Source organism: Clarias gariepinus, chromosome 3 (assembly GCF_024256425.1).
Source record: "Clarias gariepinus isolate MV-2021 ecotype Netherlands chromosome 3, CGAR_prim_01v2, whole genome shotgun sequence".
In the NCBI taxonomy this organism is placed as follows: Eukaryota; Metazoa; Chordata; class Actinopteri; order Siluriformes; family Clariidae; genus Clarias; species Clarias gariepinus.
In genome coordinates this window covers 39,174,115-39,195,511 of record NC_071102.1, presented here as the reverse complement: position 1 = coordinate 39,195,511, position 21,397 = coordinate 39,174,115, and the positions used below count along the sequence as shown (strand labels likewise).

The following is a 21,397-nucleotide window of genomic DNA, read 5'->3' as shown; positions in this document are numbered from 1 at the left end:
GGCAGTATAATCCCTCCTCATTCCTTCATGTTTCCTTCAGTGAGGTTACAACAGTATCCAACAAAATGATCTGTTTTTGAAAATGTTTTAATTTGAAATGCTTTAAGCAATATACACGCTTCAAATACATATTACAAAAAAAAATTATATATATAACCCAATATTGTCCTGTTTTAAATACTTGAAATACTGTATATTTAACCTTGCAGACATTGTGCAAAAAACAGCACATTTTCTTTTTCCTCTTAAAAAGAACATAACTGTACTGTCGTATCCTTTACTTAAAAACCAAACATAATTACAATCAAATAAACTACATTACATTTCCAACTGATATCAGGAGGCAGCGAGTCGATCTCATGACCTCCTGGAGCGGCGTGTGCCCGACGTAGAGGGTGCAGGAGTAGACGCCTCTCTCGCTGATGAAGACTGGTTTTGTGAGTCCGTCTGGATTTCTGAATAGTAAAAGAAACAAGTACACGTCTCTTTATCACCGGATTTAAGCAGATGAAGTAGAAAAAAAAGAGGGGGAAAAAATCATGTCACGGATCTTACCCGGTATTTCATGAGCCCAGAAGTCGCTGCAGTTAGGACAATGTGGATCAATGCGTCCTTTAAAATACCGGGCCACGCAGTGATAATGCAGCTTGATACCACAATCAGGGTTTTCACAGATTTGGCCCTAAAAACATAAAGTATAAGCTTGTTCATAGATAAGCATCGTTTAAAAAGATAAGTTAACCAAGAACTTAAAGAAGACACTTAAAGTGTTACTTTAAAAGCTTTTCTGACTACTTTAAAGAAAACTTTCCACCCCGAATTCCGAATTAACGCTGCTTTAAATTGTGCCTCGTAATTGGTAATTTACAAGTTGTAATAATTGCATTTCCCACATGGGCCTGTTCAATGTATAAAACAAAGACGCCTCAGTGAAGTGTCTCTGTGAGAGCACGTAAAGCTAATGAAAAGCTTTTGTACATGTGTTTTAACAGTTACAAACAGAGTGGCTATTTCTGCTTTAGAGACTTTTAAACGTTCATGCAATATTTTTGCCTGAAATTACAGCACAGCAAGTAGCGTTAGCTAAAAGCTAGCCAGTTAATGTTAGTAACATGAGCGATTATCTCTTTTCAAAACAATGGTTCGTTTAGTCAGGATTAAAGATTTAACCAAGTCTTATAGTACAGTAAGTGATCAAAAGACAATAGTAAACTAAAATGTAAAAGTGAAGAAGGAGAATTGTACACATTTACATATCCAATACAGCATTCACCCTCATCCAGAGCGAAGAAATACATTTTATTTAATTATACATCTGAGCAGTTGAGGGTTAAGGGCCTTGCTCAAGGACCCAGAAGTTTAAACTTGGTGGTGATAAGGTTTGGGACTTGGGAAACTTGGGACCTTCTAATCCTAGTCCAATGCCTTAACCAATGAGCTGCTCCCCTACAAATGTGCTCGAGTGCCCACACTGTAATGTCAAGGAAGGAACTTTTAGTTAAGAAGACTACTCAAAGTTGATGAGTTGAAATTGCACAGGCTTTTTTCCCCCTTTTATGAAATTTGATGTTTTTCTTTTTCAGTTCAGACCCAAGCTGGCTTTGAAACCAACAAGAATCAGAACTAACATCATTCTGCTACCCCTTTTCCACCGAGGCGGTTCAAGAGCTAGTTCAGAGCCCAATTTTGCCAAAATTGCCAAAGCATCGGCTCACTAACAAAAAAAAATTTTTTTTTTTTTTTAATCGGTCCCAACACTTGGGCTAGAACAAAGAACCGCTTACGTCAGGGGCAGAATTCTCCTGATCAACTAAAAGTTTGTGAATGACATCTTTTAAAAATTAACTCAATATAGCCATGAATTAACTAAACGCATAGCCGTGTTGACATTCGTTGTTGTTCTAAGAAGGGGCTCTATTGAATCGGCTCTGAACCGACACTAGCACCAGATATAAACTAGCGCCTGGTTCACTTAGGTGTGTAAGGGGCATGCGTAGTGTTCTCCGGATTATCCGGTCCCCTTCTACTTACAAAAGGCATGCAGGCTGCCTGATTGAAAGTTATGTAAGTGTGCAGCAGCAGTACATCTACGAGGACTTTTAAGCGATGCAACCTGGAAGACATTTTGTTAATACCAAAAGGCCCCCCGAAATGGATTAAGTAGATAACTCAAAAGCTTTACACCATGGAAAGCGATGCTCACCTGTAAAACGATGTTATGGCACACGTGACACAGTCTGACGAGGTCCTGGTACACTGTACGTATATACTGCTCCATCTCAATGATACAGCGAGTACTTAAAGTGTATTCACCTTGTTTCTGAAATTGCAAAAAAAAAATTATTGAATTCGTTCTTACACAAGTCAAGACCTTGTACATCTCTCCTCTAGAACAATACAACACATTAATGTGGTATTAGAACATTAATCAGAAAATATACCTCATTTAACCATTTGTCCTGGACAAACTTATTCAGCACCTGCTCCGTCTCTTTCTTTTTCATCTTTTTTGTCTGGAGACGATCGGCACTATTCAGGAGATCTGTCGACGAGGCGGTACCATTCTCGGAGTCCAAAACCAGATCCATCTACGATCAGGGATATAATGACGAGGTTTAGTGTGATGAAATGCAAATGAAATTAAAAGGGATATTTTCGTTATTTTGCCACAAAGCATTCTCTATGCAAAAGGATTTACCGTTTTCCTGAACAGTTCCAACTCATTGTCGGCGTAATCTGAAGACATTCGCGTGATGTCTGTTTCGGCCATGTTGATCTGCATGAAAAAATAAAAAATTAATTCCAAATAGATGCATCTGGTTATCTCACAGCATAAGCGTACAGAGCTGAAGATATCTCTGACCAGGGCGTAGTACTGAGCTCCGTCGTCTTCCGACATGCCTTTTCGAATTTGCATGAACATGGGCTGAAGATTAGTATTGATCACGTCGATGAATTCCTCCAACCTATCTGGTGAATGATTTGCTACAAAGAGACATGATGACAAAATGATAAACAAATAAGGTTTTAAGCGTAAATAAGATGTTAGATATTTCACCAGAGACAAAATCTTACACACCTCCGTGAGTCTCACAACAATGCTGATGAAGTTTCTTGGCCTGAAGACTACTGATGATCCCGTTACTCATCATGGTCTGCAAGAAGCGTTTATGACTGTCGCCCATGGGTCGGGACATCCTGCTGGATTTTCTCCTCTGCGAAGGTGACTTAATAAAAAGAAAAAAGGAGAAGGTGCATTACATCACTGTAATAAAAAAAAAAAAGACATTTCACTGTGTTTCGCACACATCCTAAATGTTTATAAAAGAGAAAAATTTCCTGAGCTTCAGAATTTAACAACAGAAGTTAGGTATTTTAGCCGAATTTGGAGGTCTGGTTCGTTTCCAGTCAAAAAAAAAATGGGCCGGGGGCAACAGCACCACAAACTCTGTTTTAATCAATTTATGTGATTAAAACTGTCTTTATTTATTTAATTTTTTTTAACTATTATTATTAAATCTGTTTGCTGTTAGTTTTGACTATATAAAAAAAACTGTTTAATTTTATGCAGACAATAATAAAGCACTTGTTTTGTTTTGCATTATTTATTATTCAAAAAGTTTTGAAAAGTAATCATTCCAAATGTATTAATAATTTATTATTAATGTCCACATATTCGCTGAATAGAGAATCATGACCAGAGTGTATCGTTACATCCTTTCAGAAATCTTCATTTATTCAATCGCCTTCTATACCGCTTATTCTGTACAGGGTCATGGGGGCCTGGAGTCTATCCCAGGAGACTTAGGGTACGAAACAGGGTACAACTAGGACAGGGTGCCACTCCATCACAAGAGACATACACTATGAGCAATTTGGAAAACCTAATCTGCATGTCTTTGCACTGTGGGTGGAAACCGGAGTCCCCGAGGAAACCCATTAAGCACAAGAAGAACATGCACACAGATCGAACCCTCAGCCCTGGAGGTGCGAGACGATGGTGCCAATCACTCTGCCATTGTGCCCCCTTCAAAAACCTTAACTAAGTCTATTTTAATGGTTATTGGTCTTTCGGCTGCTCCCATCATTGGGTTGCCACAGCAGACCATCAGATCCACACAAAAGTTGGCACAGGTTTTATAATTTTATCCAGGCTTGGGACTAGATAAAGAAGACGAAGACGAATGAGATACCCAACACTCTCCGCTGACCATCAATGGTGCGATCGTGGAGAGGGTGAGCAGCAAAGTTCCTGGGTGTGCACATTACAAAAAATCTCTCCTGGTCCAACAACACTGCAGCACTAGCCAAGAAAGCACAACAGTGTCTCTACTTTCTCTGTAAGCTGAGAAGAACCGGAGCCCCGACACCCATCATGCGCACCTTCTACAGAGGAACCACTGAAAGCATCCTGACCAGCTGCATCACTGTGTGGTTCAGCGCCTGCACTGCGTCCTGCTGGAAGACCCTCTAGCGCATAGGGAGAGCAGCTGAAAAGATCGTTGGTGTCTCTCTCATCCCTCCAGGACATTTACAACACCCGCCTCACACGCAAAGCTCTCAACATCGCCCGTGACCCAACCCACCCGACTCAATGCTTCTTTAGTCTCCTACCATCAGGAACACTCCCCACACAACACTCTCACATACACACACTCATACATACACTCAACCACACACTTGCACCTGTCAATTTATGCACAATTGGTACTTCCCCAACCTCAACCCAGGAAAATAACTACTACTACTACAAAAAAATGTACATACCTTGTTTATACTGTTTTGTACACCGTTTTATAGTGCTCTTTAAAATGTCACTTTAATCAACTAAAATAAGTACACTTGCACTATTCTTATTGCACTGTTCCATGTTTCACCATATAAGCCTACTGTGATGTTAACTGTGCCTTTTTGCAGGACAGTAACTCAGTTATCTTATCTCTGTTGTTCTCTAAGTTTGTGTTATTTAAGGTTTTTTTTTCCAGTGTTATTTGTAACGAGGATTGAGAAAAACGTAATTTCAATTCTCTATATGTATGTACTGTACATGTAGCAGAATTGACAATAAAGTTGACTTTGACAGCACTGCATCCAATGGCTAGGGTCTGGGTATTGGGATGGAATTGGAATTAAACCTGAGTGGGAATCCTTCCACATGGCAGGTGAGAAAGGGAACACTAAAACACATTATTATTATTATTATTATTATTATTATTATTATTATTAAGTGTGCCGGCGCACACTTATTACTCTTTTCCCCTAGAAATCATTGCGCAATCCATTTATTATATCCCTAACAGGCGGCGCTCCCAAAATCCCCTAAAAATCCGCCCCAAAAAGTCCCATAGACTTAACATTGGGACCAACCTTGGCTGTGACATCACGGACAAGTATTACGCCTCGCAGCTTCGAGACGACCCACACGTGTGTTACACCGTTCCGTGTGGCTTGCTCGGGATTGGTGTGATATGACTTTTGGTGCCGGCGCACACTTATTACTCTTCTCCCCTAGAAATCATTGTGCAATCCATTTATTATATCCCTAAAACTTTGGACCGTTTCTCATCCCGCAGTTTCAAGACGACCCACACGTATGTTACACCGTTCCGTGCGGCTCACTCGGGAATGGTGTGCTAAGACTTTTGGTGGGGGGCCATCAGACGATGCTCCCAAGATTCCCAAAAAAATGCCCCAAAAAAGTCCCATAGACCTAACATTGAGGCCGGCCTCTGCTGTGACATCACGCCTGTGACTATGATGCACCGGAAGGCTCCACCACGCACTGGACGGTGTCCACGCTCATTAGAACTGACCGGGCCGTCGTGGAGGCAAACTTAAAATTTCTTAAGAAATTTTCGCTCTCTAGTTATTGTTATTATTATGAGCTATATTAATGCCTATAGTGAGGTCTATTTTAAATCAAAGTCCTAAAAAAGCTCAGGGGTTTAAATATTTATGCAATGCATACAGTACGCTTTGTCATAAAGCTGTATTTAACTTATCTTTTGTTGTGTGTTTTTTAACTTTAATCTTTCTAACTTCATGCAAAAGTGGAAGTCAAACTCTCCTAGGGTCCGTTCTTCATACGTCGCTTGACACGTCCGAGATAAACTGACACATCTAAGATGAGATCATCGTGCTGATTCCGATCCGGCTAAGTCGGTTCTTCGAGCACACCTGTTGTTGATGATTAGTATAGCTGGATTAAGTTGTTTAGGAATATTGCGAGCTTGTGTGTTGGTTTAAAAGGCGATATGAATCGACAGTATAAACACTGATCACAACTCCTTTGATTGGTTGATGAAATGGAAAAAAAGCGGCTCAATTTTTTTTGTAACACGTGTTATGCCCTGAAATGCCCCCCTGACATGGATTGCCCTCCCTACATAATCGCTATTAAATATTATATTAGAACATAAATTCATAGGTTAATGGTTTACAAATTACATGAGACAATAAAATAAAATAAGCAATATGAAAATAAATATGTTGTATATGAAAAAGAAAAAAAAAAAATATATATATATATATATATATATATATATATATATATATATATATATATTTCAAATACATGTATACTTTTATATTGTTTATTTTATAAGAAAATTAGTTTTGTCCAAGTTCATTATAATTTTTCTTTATTATATAAAAATATTTATTTGCATATTTATGACAAACCCCTAAAAAATATGTGTCACAAAATAAATATTATACAAGAGTTTGTATTAATGGTCTTGACGGCTGTCTCGTGCCTAGGGTTTATTATAATAGTAATATCATATTTGATAGCGATTATGTGGATAGATAGATAGATACTTTTCCCACGTGAGTCAGTGCGCGTGAGTCGTGCTCTTTAACCAATCAGATGTGACCTTGCCATTTCAACCAATCATAACCCGCCATGAGCGCAGCCTAAATCCTGTTTACATGAAATAAACCTGCACCCGTACAGGTTCAAGCTTACGGATATGTTGCTATGACAACAAATGCGAAAAGCGCATCGGAGAACGAAACAATCCAAGATCAGGACAAATCCACAACAATCAAATCCAGCTAACTGAAGACGACGAACGAAGAACGGCCCCCTGGTACCCCGTGTTAAACAAGCGGGAAGCGAACCGGAAGTGCATAGGTCACGTGATGAAACGTTTATATACTGTTAGCTAAAATCATAGTGTTTAGGTCTAATCTCATTGTAACTACACACCATTGAAACACTACTAAGTAATGTCTAATTACACATGCTAGTTTATTTATTTTTTTTATCCAGTGCAGTTATACCGAGTTAAATCTGACTCTCTATACTGCAGCTAATCCAAGATAGCTCGCTTTTTGCAGCCATAATCCACTGACTAGTTAAAAAAATATCATGAATGTTTAAAGACAAAAATAATAATAATAATCTTGTCAATTTACCTACAGCAGCAGATTATAACGCCGTGTGTGATGCTTTCAATCTACCGCGCTCTATACTTCCTGCTAACACACGGCCCGGATCCAAAATGGCGTCCTTAGCACGCATAAGTGTCCCTACGTAGTGTTCCCAGACCTATACCTTGTGGTTTTTGTAGCGAGCTGATACAGGAAGGGTTGAGCCGTTTGAGACGAGGCCAAACTTCAGGAAAATACCTTACTTCCTGTTTAGCTGGTCGTCCCCAAATATTGTTTAAATGTTTTTATTTATTTATTTATTTATTTATGAATGATTATTATTATGTTGATTTCCAGAAAGTTCAATTGGTAATAATAAAAAACACTGAAAAAACATTGTACTGTTCAAAATAAAATAAACAAATATTGAAATTTAACTTTTATCAGAGCATTATTTCTTTTTATTATACTGTATATACTTTTACACCTGTGAATACATATTTTGAGAAGGATAAACTTCTCTTCAATTTGTATTATTCAAAAAAAAAAAAAAAAGGAGGTTTACTTAAAGCTTTACTTAAAGCTTTACTTATGGCCAAAAGCACACTTTTGAACCCCTGATTACCACATTTACTTGTACCGGATTTATTCCACTTTGCTGTTCCATAATAACCCCCATTTATCTAGGAAGCATTTTCACTAGATTTTGTGTTTATTCAAGTTCAAGGGCAATCCATCAATCCATCCATCTAGGAACTTCTGTAGTCCAACAAGGAGTCCAACTTGTCTTTGGACTGTGGGAGGAAACCGGAGTACCTGAATGAAACCCACCTTTTAAACTCCATGCACACAGAACCCAAGGTGGAAATTTAACCTGGACCCTGAAGGTGCAAGGTGACAGTGCTAATAACTAAGCCACCTAGTTATAAACACAGTGTCATGCTGGACTGGTCCAGTGTCCAGCATGACACTGTGGTTATTACTAGGTGGCTTATTTATTAGCACTGTGCACTGTGGCGAAAATATTTTGCCCCTGAGTTCCACTGAAGGCAAACTTTATAGCCACAGGATACATGAATATGTTTGTAGTCACTTACACCTTTGTATATGGCTGAATGTTTACATTTTGAAGTCCAAAATCATAAATCTAAAACTAAAAAAAGTAGAGTGGACATTGCTTAAGACAACAGAAAATTCATTATAACTATTTGGGATAAATTGTGTCCCCCTGTTGTAGTAACTACATTCCACTTTTATATGAAAAGCAATTTTAACTCCTTTAAATGCATAGGATTGCATTGCAATTCAGATTAGAGATAATAGTCCAGGTTGGTTTAAACTAAATTTGTATTAATTTCCCTGTTGATTTGGATCAGTATAAACACTCTCAAAGAATAATATCTATTCACAAAACTAAAATAACCTTTTAATCAATCCTCTAAAATAATCAGTAATTTTTTTTCCCCCAAATAATCTCAAAACACAAACACACGCACACATACAAATTTATCTCTAATATCACCGTGTAATAAGCTCTAAGTGCATGTTTATTGTGGTTAGAATAATCTTTATTGCCATAGCCAGAAAAAATTCTAATCACTCCACTAGACTAATATCACTCTCATTAAATCATCTATAAAACACCACCAGAATATTTTTAACAAACTCCTTAATTAAACTCGAATCACTCAACTAGAATAATCTTTAATCGCATCCCCAGAGTAAATTTTTATCACTCAATTTTAATCCCTGAACACACCCACTAGTATAATCATTAATAATTATCAGAGAGTAAACTCTAATTACATCTCCAGATTAATATCGCAGAACAATCTCTAACCACAAACATAGAGCAATCTCTATAGATCTGCAGAGTAATCTCAATTATCACCATGAACTAATCTCTTATCAACCCCAGAATTATCTATAAACACACACCCTAGGAGAACCGATTATCATTCTCATAGAATAATCTTTAATAAAAAAAGTCTATAATCACTATCATAGAATTATGTCTAACCAGAGCAACAGAGCGATCTCTGATCACATCTGCAGAATAATATTTATATATAAAATATATAAAAAAAATGCCTCATAAAACCCCACAATAATTTCCAATCACACTCCCTAGAATAATCGCTAATCATTACCATAGAATAATCACTGATTTAAAAATAAATTAATAACTAAAATAGTCTATAATCTCTCTAATAAAATAATTTCTACCCAAAAACATAAAGCAATCTCTGCTTACATGTCTGGAATAATTTTTATTATCACCATAGACTAACATAGAATAGACTATAATCACTATAATTAATATTAGATTGGTTACAGAGATTAGATTAGTTAGAGATTATTGAAACTCTAACCACAACCATAGAGTTATGTCTACTCAAACCTTCAGAATAATCTATATTATCACCATAGACTAATCTCTCATAAAACCCAAGAATAATCCCTAATCATTCTCATAAAATAGTCTGTAAAAAGAAAAACTAGAACAGTCTATAATTTCCTTCACAGAATAACCTCTAACCACAACCACAGAGTGATCTCTTCTCACATCTCCAGAATAATCTGTGTTATCACCACAGACTAACCTCTCATAAAAACCCCAGAATAAATTCTAATCATCCTTATAAATCTCACCTACTCACTCATTGTCTATACCACTTTATCCTGTATTCAGGGCCACGGGGGGCCTAGAGCCTATCCCAGGAGACGGGTTAGAGCACGAGGCGGGGTACACACTGGATGGGATGCCAATCCATCGGAGGGCACACACACATACTCACACTACAGGGAATAATAATTAGCCTAATGTGTTAATGCTTAAACTCTATACTGCAGTCCGGTTTATTATTTGCATTTAAAATGCACACTTAACCACTTTGTGTAGCGTTAGAAGTTGACTGGTGAGGAACTGACAAATATCTAGATTTAAATAAACCTGAATAATCTCTCATTTAAAAAAAAAAAAACATAGAATATTCTAAAACCTCTATAATAGAATAATCTTTAACCACAACCACAGAGCAATCTTTACTTACATCTCCAGAATAATTTGTATAACCAACACAGACTAACTTCTTATAAAACCCCAGAATAATCATTCTCATAGAATAGTCTCTTAAAAAAAAAAAAAAAAAAAAACTATAACAGTCTATAATTTCCTTCAGAAAATAACCTCTAACCACAACCACAGAGTGATCTCTTCTCACATCTCGGGAATAATCTGTATTATCACCACAGACTAACCTCTTATAAAAACCCCAGAATAATTTCTAATCTTTCTAATGGAATAATCTCTAATTAAAAAAATAATAATAGAATAGTCTAGAATCTCTGCCATGGATCTTAAATTATGTCTCCAGAATAATCTCTATTATCATTAATCTAAACCCATATATATTTTTTAATTTTATTTATTTATTTATTTATTTTTAATATATGAATAATCTTTGATCACACACACACACACACACACACACACACACTTCTTATACCTATCGAATAATCTCTGACAGGGGGTTACAGGACGCTTGAGCTCTGGAAGGTTTTCTGCTTTCACTTTTGTCCGCAATACTTCAGCCAGCTTTATCCAGTAATCCCGCTATTTCTCAGGAAGCTTTTTATTTCTCCATGGCGTTTAACCCGTTTCCATATCGGATCGCTCGTTAATAAGTTCCTGTTATTTATGGATTCGGGCTATTGTTCTACGCTTCTCGTGGTAAAGGGGAGGAGTGAGTCGTCGTTACGCGTTTTTCCACAGAACTGCTGTAGCTGTTCCAGTAAAGCCAAAAACACGCACACACGTACACACGCACACACGCCCATTCTACCCAGTTCCTCAACCGGGAAGTGAGATAAAGAGGTGGTTCTGTGGCACTGCTGGAGCCGATGGTCCCGTTTCCCGCTCCTCACGCGTCTTTAGCGCCCGGACCGCGCGCGCTCGGATGTAAAGAAAGCTTTTTACCTTCGCTTGACATTTTAATCTTACAATCCAAGGATAACTCCAGCTCCCTCTTTTTTTATTTATATATTTTTTTATTTTTCATTTGACTTCTGGCTAAAAAACACAAAGGGTGAGTTTCTAAAGAACCCGTTAATTCCTCATTATTAAGCTATTCGCTTAAAAAGTATCTATTCGGCTTTACTGCTGTTTTATCTTTGTTTTTGTTTTTTCCTTTGTATCCTTTTACTTTCACTTCTTCATCCTTAAAAGATGGGCGGAATATTCCTCATCGTACAACTGGGCCTTTTAATCACGTTTGTCTTCACTGAATCTTCTGAAGAACATACAAGACCAGGCAAGCGTATGCATTGCTCTTTGAAGTGGTTTGGTATTTCCTGTGGTGGTGTAACATTGCCTTGTACTTGTACTGTAATTCCAGGGTCTGGGTTCGATTTCTGCCTCCTGGTCTGTGTGCATGTTGCTTAATCGTTTACCTCTGGGTACTTCATTTTATCCCACAGGCTAACTGGCATTCCCAAATTGCCCCATATAGTGTGTGATTGAGTGTGTGTATATGTGTGCCCTGTGATGGACGGGCACCCCGTCCAGGGTGTACCACAACTTGTGCTCCAAAGCCTCCCACAACCCTGTATACAGGATAAAACAGTATAAATAAAGAGTGAGAGAGTTAGTGGTATTTCCTGGCTTTCAGTAAGACCATTAAATTCACTGACACCACTAAATATATCTATATCTATACTGTATATCTATATCTATCTATCTATCTATCTATCTATCTATCTATCTATCTATCTATATATATATATATATAGAGAGAGAGAGAACGAAGTTAGGGGGAAAATATCATGGGTCAGGGTCCCAAGAAAAGGAGATATACTGCATATACTGTATATATAAATATATATATATACTTAATAAAAAAAAAAATATATATATATTTTTTCCCCCAGAGCTTAACCTGGATCTGGGTTGTATAATCGATTACCTAACCGAGATGAAATGCCTTCTGACCTTTGGCCAACCTGAAAATTGCTCTGAGTACAGTCTCAATGTGTCTCGAAGAAATAAGTAAGTTCATCAGTGGGATTAAAACATTTAAATAATTTTCTCACCTCACTTCAGCCTGTCTTAATGGTATTTTTTGTTACTTGCTGTTTTGCAGAATGTTTAAATGTGATTTCGATCAACATCATGCCAGTGAATGCGAATGCTCATTCGAAGAGGATGGTGGTTTTGTTTCGGAAGAGAACTACACAGTTAACGTGTTAAGATGGAATAAAATGTTATTCACTAAAATTATCAATACTTTAGAGAACAGTAAGTAATACATAAGCATAAGTGGTATAATATTATATATCTCATAATCCTAGTGTCAAGAAGGAAATAATTTTAATCAGAATCAAGAGGAGGGAGAGTGAGAGTGTTTCTGCTAATGGTCTTATCCATTATGTCAATTTAGTTATTTAGGTGTTGTGTGAGATATAGTCATCTTTATTTGTGATTTTTATGTCCCTAATATTTTTTTAGTTCCAACTTGTCATAACATGTACTGTTTATATGAGTACATGTAGAAGCAGGATATTGTCAAGGCCCTGCATTTTTTATTAAGTATAAAGCTGGCAATAAAGACAGTTTTTATACATTGAAGTCAATTCATTATTGCACTTTATTAAATGGTTTACATATATATATATATATATATATATATATATATATATATATATATATATATATATTTGAGCCTCTTAACTTACCTGATTGATGCACAATGATTTCTTAGATATTTGTGGATTTCCGATGCAATTTGCTTTATGGAAATGATTGACCAAAATGGCTTCCTGACAAAACTGATGCATCGTGGGATTCTATCTGCGCCATATAGTGCACAGAACTCTTAGAAATCTTTTAGATGTCTGTTAGAGCTCTATTTGTAGATGTGTAATAGATGTCTGGATAATGATATCTGATAGATGTCTATAGATGTGGTCATGACAAGAGGATGGTATACCAAGAAATGAGATTGCTGCTGAGGTTGTTACATAAACAACCATTGGTTAAATTGCAGCCTGTCGCAGTAACACATTTGTTCCCATTTCTTAAACTTATTATGAAGAAATGCAGGGGCTCAAGGCTTTTCACTGTAGTGTACATGGATAACCTTTTTTTTTTACTGAAAATTATGAAACTTCAACAAGTTGTTAAATGTTCATAATTTTGTAGCAGCTACTGTAAATATGTGTAACTGTTATATATGTAACTTCTTACCAGTCCATAAATGCATTTCTTCTAAACAGTTAAACCTGTAAAACCCTTCAATATATCAGTCACTGAGACTCAGAATGGAAACTTTCTCATTTTCTGGGACACCAACTATACCACTGAAGCGCCCGTGTTTAATAGTGAACTGATTCCACAGCTCACTTACTATGTCGAAGGAAACAATGACAGCGCAAAATCTGTGAGTAAGCTATGTGTAATGTAACATATAAAACATTCATATATCAGTACTGATATCTGCCATTGCCATACTGTAAGAAAATCATCATGTACATTTTATTTTTTTCATACAGGTGACTTTGACAGAAGGCCAAATGAAATATGAGCTTATAGGCAAAAACCTTAAGTCAAATTCCTACTATATTGTGAAAGTAAGAGTGAAACACCACGAGACAATGTTCGGTGATTACAGTGATCCGTACAGGTTTACCACACGTAAGTATTATTATTATTATTATTATTATTATTATTATTATTGTTATTAATAATAATAAACACATTACACTATTTTCCAAAAACCTGATTCACTCTATTATTACTGCATCTCTTTTCTCAGCCATGTCTTTAAGAGACAAACTCAGGATAATAATTCCCATACTTTGTGTAATTTTGATCATCTGCATATTCATCAGCAACTACTTTTACAACAAGTAAGCCTGGTTCCATTTTAGCTACTTTAATCCACAGTTTAGTTATATTTAGTGCAGTAAATTGGGTGTAGAGCTACTGTCAGTGTTAAAATGTGGTGCTTTACAGTAAGTTCCCAATGGTACCAGTACGAGGTATTTGGTACTTTCAAATTGTTTTTTTCAGTGATTGTTCCTTATGTACAGTATACTCACACAGCAATAGGTTAAACACTTACATTGTCAGATGCATACTGTAATGTATATTAGAATTATAATTAGAATTATATTCAAATTGTAAATTCTTAATTCCAAGTAAAGTGCGATTAAACTTCTTCATTGCAGGATCATGACCGAGTGGTGGGACAAGATTCCTACTCCGAACATAGCTACTAATTTTGTAAAACAGGTAGGCAGTGATCCTGTTTCTAAACTTGTTTTTCACCCCTCCTCCAAATGTGCTGTTTCAGTATCTATGTAAATGAGCTACTGTTGAGCCACACCCATCTATAGAACAGCAGCACTGATCAACACGTCAGGGGAGGGTGTCTCTTCACATTGGGGGAAATCTAATTGGCTTGTTTTAGATGTGGTCAATACAAAAAAATGGAAAAAGGACATAAAGCAGGGAAAGCTCATTCATGTCTAAAGTAATATAAGTGATAAGTGAAATAAAGTGAAATAAAGTAAACACTGTACACCATACATCTAAAATGCAAGACACTACTATAAATTAACATTTCAATATTTCTTTCAACACAAACAGCTTAATTGCCATATTATTTCCAAGAGGAAAAAATAATAATCCTCCATACTTTTGATCATTTTTAGGTCCCGAACTTGCTGTCATTTCAAAACGAGTACTCACCTATCCATCTTGACCCTTCGAAACAGGTCCACGCTGGAGAAAAGACATGGTGATTGTTTTGTACATTTGAAAAAGTATTAAAAGGGCCTCAGAGTGGCGCAGTGGTAAATTGCTCGCTCGATCATCCGAAGATCGCTGATTCGAACCCCGGTTGATGCTGATGAGGTCTAGAGAGAGCTGATTGGCCGAGCTCTCTCAGGGGGGAGGGATGAGAGGTGCTCCCACATTAATCACGGCTCTACAGCCAATCAGGGGCGTCTGTGAGCTCGCGCACGTGGAAGAAGCGGCTAGCGCTTTCCTTCGAGTGTGTTACTCCGCCCCTAATGGTGCGTGAGCAAGCAGTTCGAAAAGATGCGGTCGGCTGACGTCACGCGGTTCGGAGGAAACACGTGATAGTCTTCTGCCCTCCCGGCTGATTAGTAGTAGTAGCCTTAATGTGGGAGCCCCCTAGTGACGGGGAGGAATTGGCTACGACTAAATTAGGGGAGAAAATTGGAAAAATCCAAAAAAAAAAGTATCAAAAGAAATGCAATTCTTTAAGTATGGTTTAGATCGCTTTTAATCGATCTTATTATCCTCCTGACAACAGGCCAGTGTCCTCTGTGGTAGACATCAGGGGTGAAAATAGCCTCAACAGCCTTGGGAAAGATGGCAATTCAGCTGATGTGATTTATGGCCAAACAGGCAACGAGAGTTTAGAAGAAAGCAGCACTCATTCTGAACTCGTCAAAGAATCTCTGTCAACGACCCTTCATCAGATACCAATGTCCAACTCATATTATAAAAACCTGAAACCGAACGATGATGATTGTAACGTTGGAAGCGAGAGCGGAAACAGTTCTGGCTTCAGTAACAAGTTCTATATGTTTTCACTCTCTGAAAATGGTCAGAACCCAGCTGTCAAGCAGCTTATCAACGACTTTCCTGAGAGTCACACTGCAATTCCTCCTCTGAACGGAAACCTGGAGCCGATCATCCTAACAGACTTCGAGTACGGCCCGTGTACCGGTCTCTCAGGATCCGAAAACACCACCCAGACTCAGTTCTTATGCTCCAGCAATGACATCGTTGTGGTTCCTGGATATCAGAGCGTCAGTGATCTCGCCGATTGTCCATCTACCGACCAAGAGTTCATCAGCTCTCAAAATGACGTCAATCTTATCATGGAAAAGCTTAACTGCAGCAAGAACCCGCAAAACATTTTCGGCAAAAATGACATCATCCAAGTGGAAAATGGATATAAAGATGTTCAAAGCTTGCTCCAGAATGCAGAAGAAGGAAAGAACCTTATCACAGAAGCTGAAATGAAATATCCCAATGGCTCGGCTTTCCATAATTCTCCAGGTATTCAAATTGACTGCTCTTATCACAGGGTTTGAATTCGCAGCTCAGAATAGAGTTCATGCAAATGTATTAACTGAAAAGACATGGAATGTATATGTACATATATTTTTGTTATCTAATAACAATTAAGCAGTGAAGTCAGGCTTCACCGGAAAATTGCGTGTTTTTAAACATGGCGGCATTATTATCCGGTTGTCGAGAGCTGACGTTAAATCACATCAATAAGCATGAGCATTCGTGAGGTGGCTTTATGGGAGCGTGCCAGGTATGGATATGTTTGCAAACTATGGCGATATAAATGTAATGTGAAGTGTTGCATTACATGGCTCTTGAAGCTTTTTACTTTAAACTTTGGCACAAACTTTGGCAAAACACTCATTTACATGTACTGAATGGCAGTAAAAAGTCACATGTCTAACTTTAATGCAGAACAATAGCTGATTGGCTGGTTTTCTTATTTACCTAATTACTATGAATGAATTATAATGCATTTAGAAAAGAGGAAAATAAAACTTCGCCGAGGGATAGGCAGATAGGCCAAATTAGAGAAGTGTAGTATTGTGGTGTGAAATTACAGAACTTGTGAAACCAAGTGCAAACCAAGCCACCTTACCACTTCCTTAGAGTCTATCACTTAAAAACAAATAGTTATGCTTTATCATGTACAGACATCGCAGTTCACTGTGAGAATGTAATCCGAGATGAGAAAGCAAACACTTAAAACTGCAAGAGTTTTAGTAAAGATAAACACCACCCACAAAGCTGAAATTCCAGCCAAATGTGGTAAAATGAAACCATGTTTGTGATAGACTCTTCAGGAATGGGAAAAAAAACAACATTTTTTCACAATGTCATGGGAATCTTATACTGTACATGATGGAATGAAGCGTAGGTTTTCTGTCTCTAACACAATGTGACCAAACAAGTCGATAACGGTTGTTCTGAATGTTCAGCAAATTCCTGGTTATAGACCTTTACCGTACCTGGTGGAACTCTGCCTGGGGAATTCTTTTGGGATTGAAAAAAATTTTGCACTATGTAAATACTGCACATTCTTTTTTTACATATGATGCTTTTAAATATTCAGTTAACTTCTTTCAGAGTGACTATTGGATTCAGAGCTGTTTATTTTATTATTTAATTTTTTTTCATGTCGCTTGGGTTTAGTCTTCCCAAACACTAAGTCAAAAAAGGCTTGTTATGATCTGTTCAGTGTCACGACGTCTCTGGGCAAGAACAAGGGACATATTTGGACTGACAGAATAATCAAGATGGGCTCTGTAGAGGACAAAGCACACACTAAGTAAAGCACACACATAAGGAACCAGACGACAGGCAGGACAGGTTATGATCACTGAATATTCATCAGCAACACAAGAGAATGCAAGTTAAGGGGCGAAGGGACAGTATACTGTACACAAGCTGACAAGGAAGCAAACAGGACAGAGATGCTAGTTTGTTCTCACAGAAATGTACGGGAGGGAGTGCTGCTGCATTAGAGCTCCAGGGTCAGCAGTTTGCTCCCTTGATCAGGCTAATTTTTTCCAGCTGGATACAAACAGATTACGCCATAAGAATAGTTCGTAGGATCATTTATATAGGAAAATGCTGTAGGAGCAAAGAACATTATGTAGTACACATGCTCCTGCGTTAGTGAAAAGAGTAAATACTAAGTAAAACTCTTAAATCATTATTTTAGTTAAATGGATAGACTTTCTGTATAATTATTTATTATAGTGGTATAGTGGTTAGCACTGTCCCCTTGCACCTGAGGGTCTGTGTGTATGGAGTTTGCATGTTCTCTCAGTGTTTTGTGGGTTGCAGGAAAGGCACAGATGGTGTGTAAATGTGTATTGTCTTTTGTCTACTGATGTGCAACACTTTATAGAACCCAGTTCCAAGGGATTGATAAGTGAACGATCTGTAACTGTGCTGTTTATGCCAATTGGGCTGCGTGCCAAAATCACATGACACAGACCTTTCGCAGAATTGAATCAGGAAGGGGAAGGGTGGTAGACATGTGAGGGAAGTGTGGCTGCCTGTCACCAAGAACAAACATAAACTGCCCGATATGCTCGGTCACAGTATTGTGCAAATCTCTTTGAGCCACCACTCATTTCTTCATATCACATTAAATTTACCTATAGTTTAAATTACAGAAATGGGAACAAATGTTTTACTGCAACAAGCTACATAGAATTGAAAAAATGTGTGTTTTTTTTTATTTTTATTTAACAACCTCAGCAGCAGCCTCATTTCCCCTCTCTTCTGTTCAAACCACTCAGCCTTCAGTATCATCAGTATAATAATCACCGGCCTGATCATCTGTCACCATTTGCACCTGTTTCTCAATTTTTTAATGCCTTAGATGCTAGTGGATGCTTTTTATGATTAAATGATTAAGAGGTCAACAAACAAAATCATTTTGGAAAAACAGATGTCAGTTTTTTCTTAATGTCAAACCATTACACAGAACTTTATACTCAAGATTTTGCCTTCAGAATGTTTAAAATTGTTTAATTTTGGTCTGTGGGTTTTACCTTTTATGGAGTTCAATAGGCTTCATCACAAAAATGCAAGGAAATTAGTGATTCCAAACATTATTGACTATAATATTGATCTCTGAGTTTGCATATTCTCTCTGTGTTTGATGGGTTTTGTCCCACAGTCAAAAAATAGGGCATCAAGCTAGTAACCTAAAAAACCAATAACCTAGAAACTGATGTGCCAGATGGTGGGGAACAGAGCAAAATGCCAAAATTTGGCTTGTGCAAACTCAATTCAAAGATTTACAAACGTAGCCTACGGTCTGTTGGAGTTTTGCATGTCTTTTCAAAGTTTCTCTGGGTTCGTGAGTTTTCCGCACACCACCTAAAAACATGCCAGGACATGCCTGATCCTCATGATTTCAACTGTGGAATCAAGGGAGAAAAAAATGGAAATGAGTATGCAGGAAGGTTCCTAGGGTTAATATGATCCTCGCAGCACAGACACAATTCTGGTCTGGCAGGAAGCTTTGCGTCCCAAACATACAGTACACAGCTTTGCGTCCACAAAATTTTTTTTTTTTTATCGTAATGTGAATGTTTCCTTCCACTCTTTAGTGAAAAGGAAGCTCTTCAGATATATTTCAAATACAGGACCACTCTGAGATCTGATCTGAGTCAGATCAGGTTGCAGGATTGTCTGGTGAGTTTTCTCCATGTACGTGTTAATGATGTGAATCTGAATGAACGTTATGGAGATTTCTGCTTCATGAATTAGTGTTTGAGTTAGCTGGTTTGAGTTGTACTCTTATTCATTTGTAATCATTTGAGCTTTGTGACACAGTTATCGGATTGTTGAATTGGTATTGATGGAGCATTTTTAGACAGATATTATGGACATAATGTTTATAATTACATTTGTGCAAATAGTTCTCTCTCTCTCTGTCTCTCTCTATCTCTCCTCACCACAATGGTTTTCTAACATTAACTGTGGGTTAACCATGTTTTTTAAATAGTAACCATGATTCTAAAGTTTCCGCTGAATATACAACAAGCATGGTCAAAGTTCTTGCATACTAATAAATACTGGCAATTCCCCCCACCCCACCCACAACCCCAAAGGGGTCATGTGGTCCAAAAATGATTGATGGCAGAGTCTGTGCACACAGATTGACAAACACAAAGCAGATTAATTGCACTGATTACTAAACCGAACACACAGATTACTAAACTGAGTAGAGGGATTACCAAACCGAGCGCACAGATTACTGAACCGAGCGCACAGATCATCGAACTGAGCACACACCATGACAATCCGAATTTAGGTTACAATTTAGGATTGTAACTAATAATAGACGATTTTTACCACCTTGGGGGGCATTTTTCCAGCATATATGTTACAATAAGCCCTAACTAGACTGATAGCATGACTTTTACAGCTTACTGGTATTCTTTTTAATAAGACATTTATTTGAGATAGGATTTATTGTCAATTTCACCAGAGTACAACTGAATGTGTATATCATGAAATCTAGTGAAGTCATAAAATGTGATGAGAAAGGAACTTTATTGGGCTTTTGTTTACTCATCTGAAATGTACATGGGGCATTCAAGTCAAATCAGGACTTTGGATTGTGCACAATAACAGAACACAGTTATGAGAGTAAAAAACTCACTTTATTGCTCTATATAATTCCCTGCTACACTAATGCACTTCATACTTCACAAGTGCTTGGATACCCTCAAGCTGGACTGCCTGCTTCACCTCTGAAACGCTGGCCTCCAAGGAAATCCTTTAATGCCCCAAACATGTGGAAATAGCTAGGGCTATACAGTATATGGGCAACTCCCAGCCACGACTTCAGTGGGCTTCAAGCCACCTTGGCCGGGATCGTCATTCTTTAAGATGTTTGAATCATTCAAATGTTTTACTGCAGCTGAGAGTCTAATCACCGTACTGGGAATTTCAATTGGTTTTACACCTTCATTTAAAAGAAATTTCATCAGTCCCGGTTTGACTTGAACGCCCCTCGTACTTATGACATTTTATTTTTTTGAGAACTGAAAATATGATTTCACGTATCTACATACTGTATGTTTATCTTCTTGCTGTGAGATATATTGTATTGTTTAATTAAATTATGTGCAAATCTTTTATGCATGTTTTATGTATGTACTGCAAAGACAGCACAAAATAAAGAACGCACAAAATAACATCTGGTCTTCATCTCAATGCTGGATTACAAACAGGTTCCAAAGACAAACATAGTAAAATAATAGTTTTTACTAATAAAATTAATCCAAAAATAAATCAACACCTCATTTACAAAAGATTCATGATGCACAAATATTTTATTCATTAAGCCTAAACTGTAATATTGCATATAATGGTGTAATAAAATTGTTTGTTTTTTTCGACCAGTAGTAAAGGTTTATCGCACTC

At 37.4% G+C, this 21,397-nt stretch overlaps 2 protein-coding genes across 4 annotated transcripts; one reads left to right on the top strand and one right to left on the bottom strand.

Annotated features, from left to right (window-relative positions):
• Positions 1–144: 144 nt before the first annotated feature.
• Positions 145–7,590, bottom strand: nsmce1 (NSE1 homolog, SMC5-SMC6 complex component). Of its 2 annotated transcripts, none has more exons than XM_053492065.1 (8): positions 7,424–7,590; positions 3,080–3,227; positions 2,864–2,985; positions 2,699–2,776; positions 2,442–2,588; positions 2,204–2,320; positions 556–682; positions 145–455 (listed from the first exon to the last, which is right to left on the bottom strand). In XM_053492065.1, exons 2-8 carry the CDS (start codon positions 3,195–3,197, stop codon positions 358–360), a joined length of 807 nt encoding a protein of 268 aa, XP_053348040.1. In that variant the 5' UTR covers positions 3,198–3,227; positions 7,424–7,590; the 3' UTR covers positions 145–357. The 2 variants fall into 2 exon arrangements, with proteins under 2 accessions (XP_053348040.1, XP_053348039.1); XM_053492064.1 differs by having other exon boundaries at positions 146–455; positions 7,420–7,589.
• A 3,330-nt stretch (positions 7,591–10,920) lies between these two features.
• On the top strand, positions 10,921–21,168 carry LOC128518785 (uncharacterized). 2 transcript variants are annotated; one of them, XM_053492054.1, is made up of 10 exons: positions 10,921–11,462; positions 11,603–11,693; positions 12,304–12,421; positions 12,516–12,670; positions 13,648–13,811; positions 13,924–14,065; positions 14,187–14,280; positions 14,602–14,665; positions 15,088–15,173; positions 15,714–21,168. In XM_053492054.1, the coding sequence occupies exons 2-10, from the start codon at positions 11,603–11,605 to the stop codon at positions 16,501–16,503; spliced, it is 1,704 nt and encodes a 567-aa protein (XP_053348029.1). In that variant the 5' UTR covers positions 10,921–11,462; the 3' UTR covers positions 16,504–21,168. The 2 variants fall into 2 exon arrangements, with proteins under 2 accessions (XP_053348029.1, XP_053348030.1); XM_053492055.1 differs by having other exon boundaries at positions 10,922–11,462; positions 11,603–11,687.
• Positions 21,169–21,397: the final 229 nt, after the last annotated feature.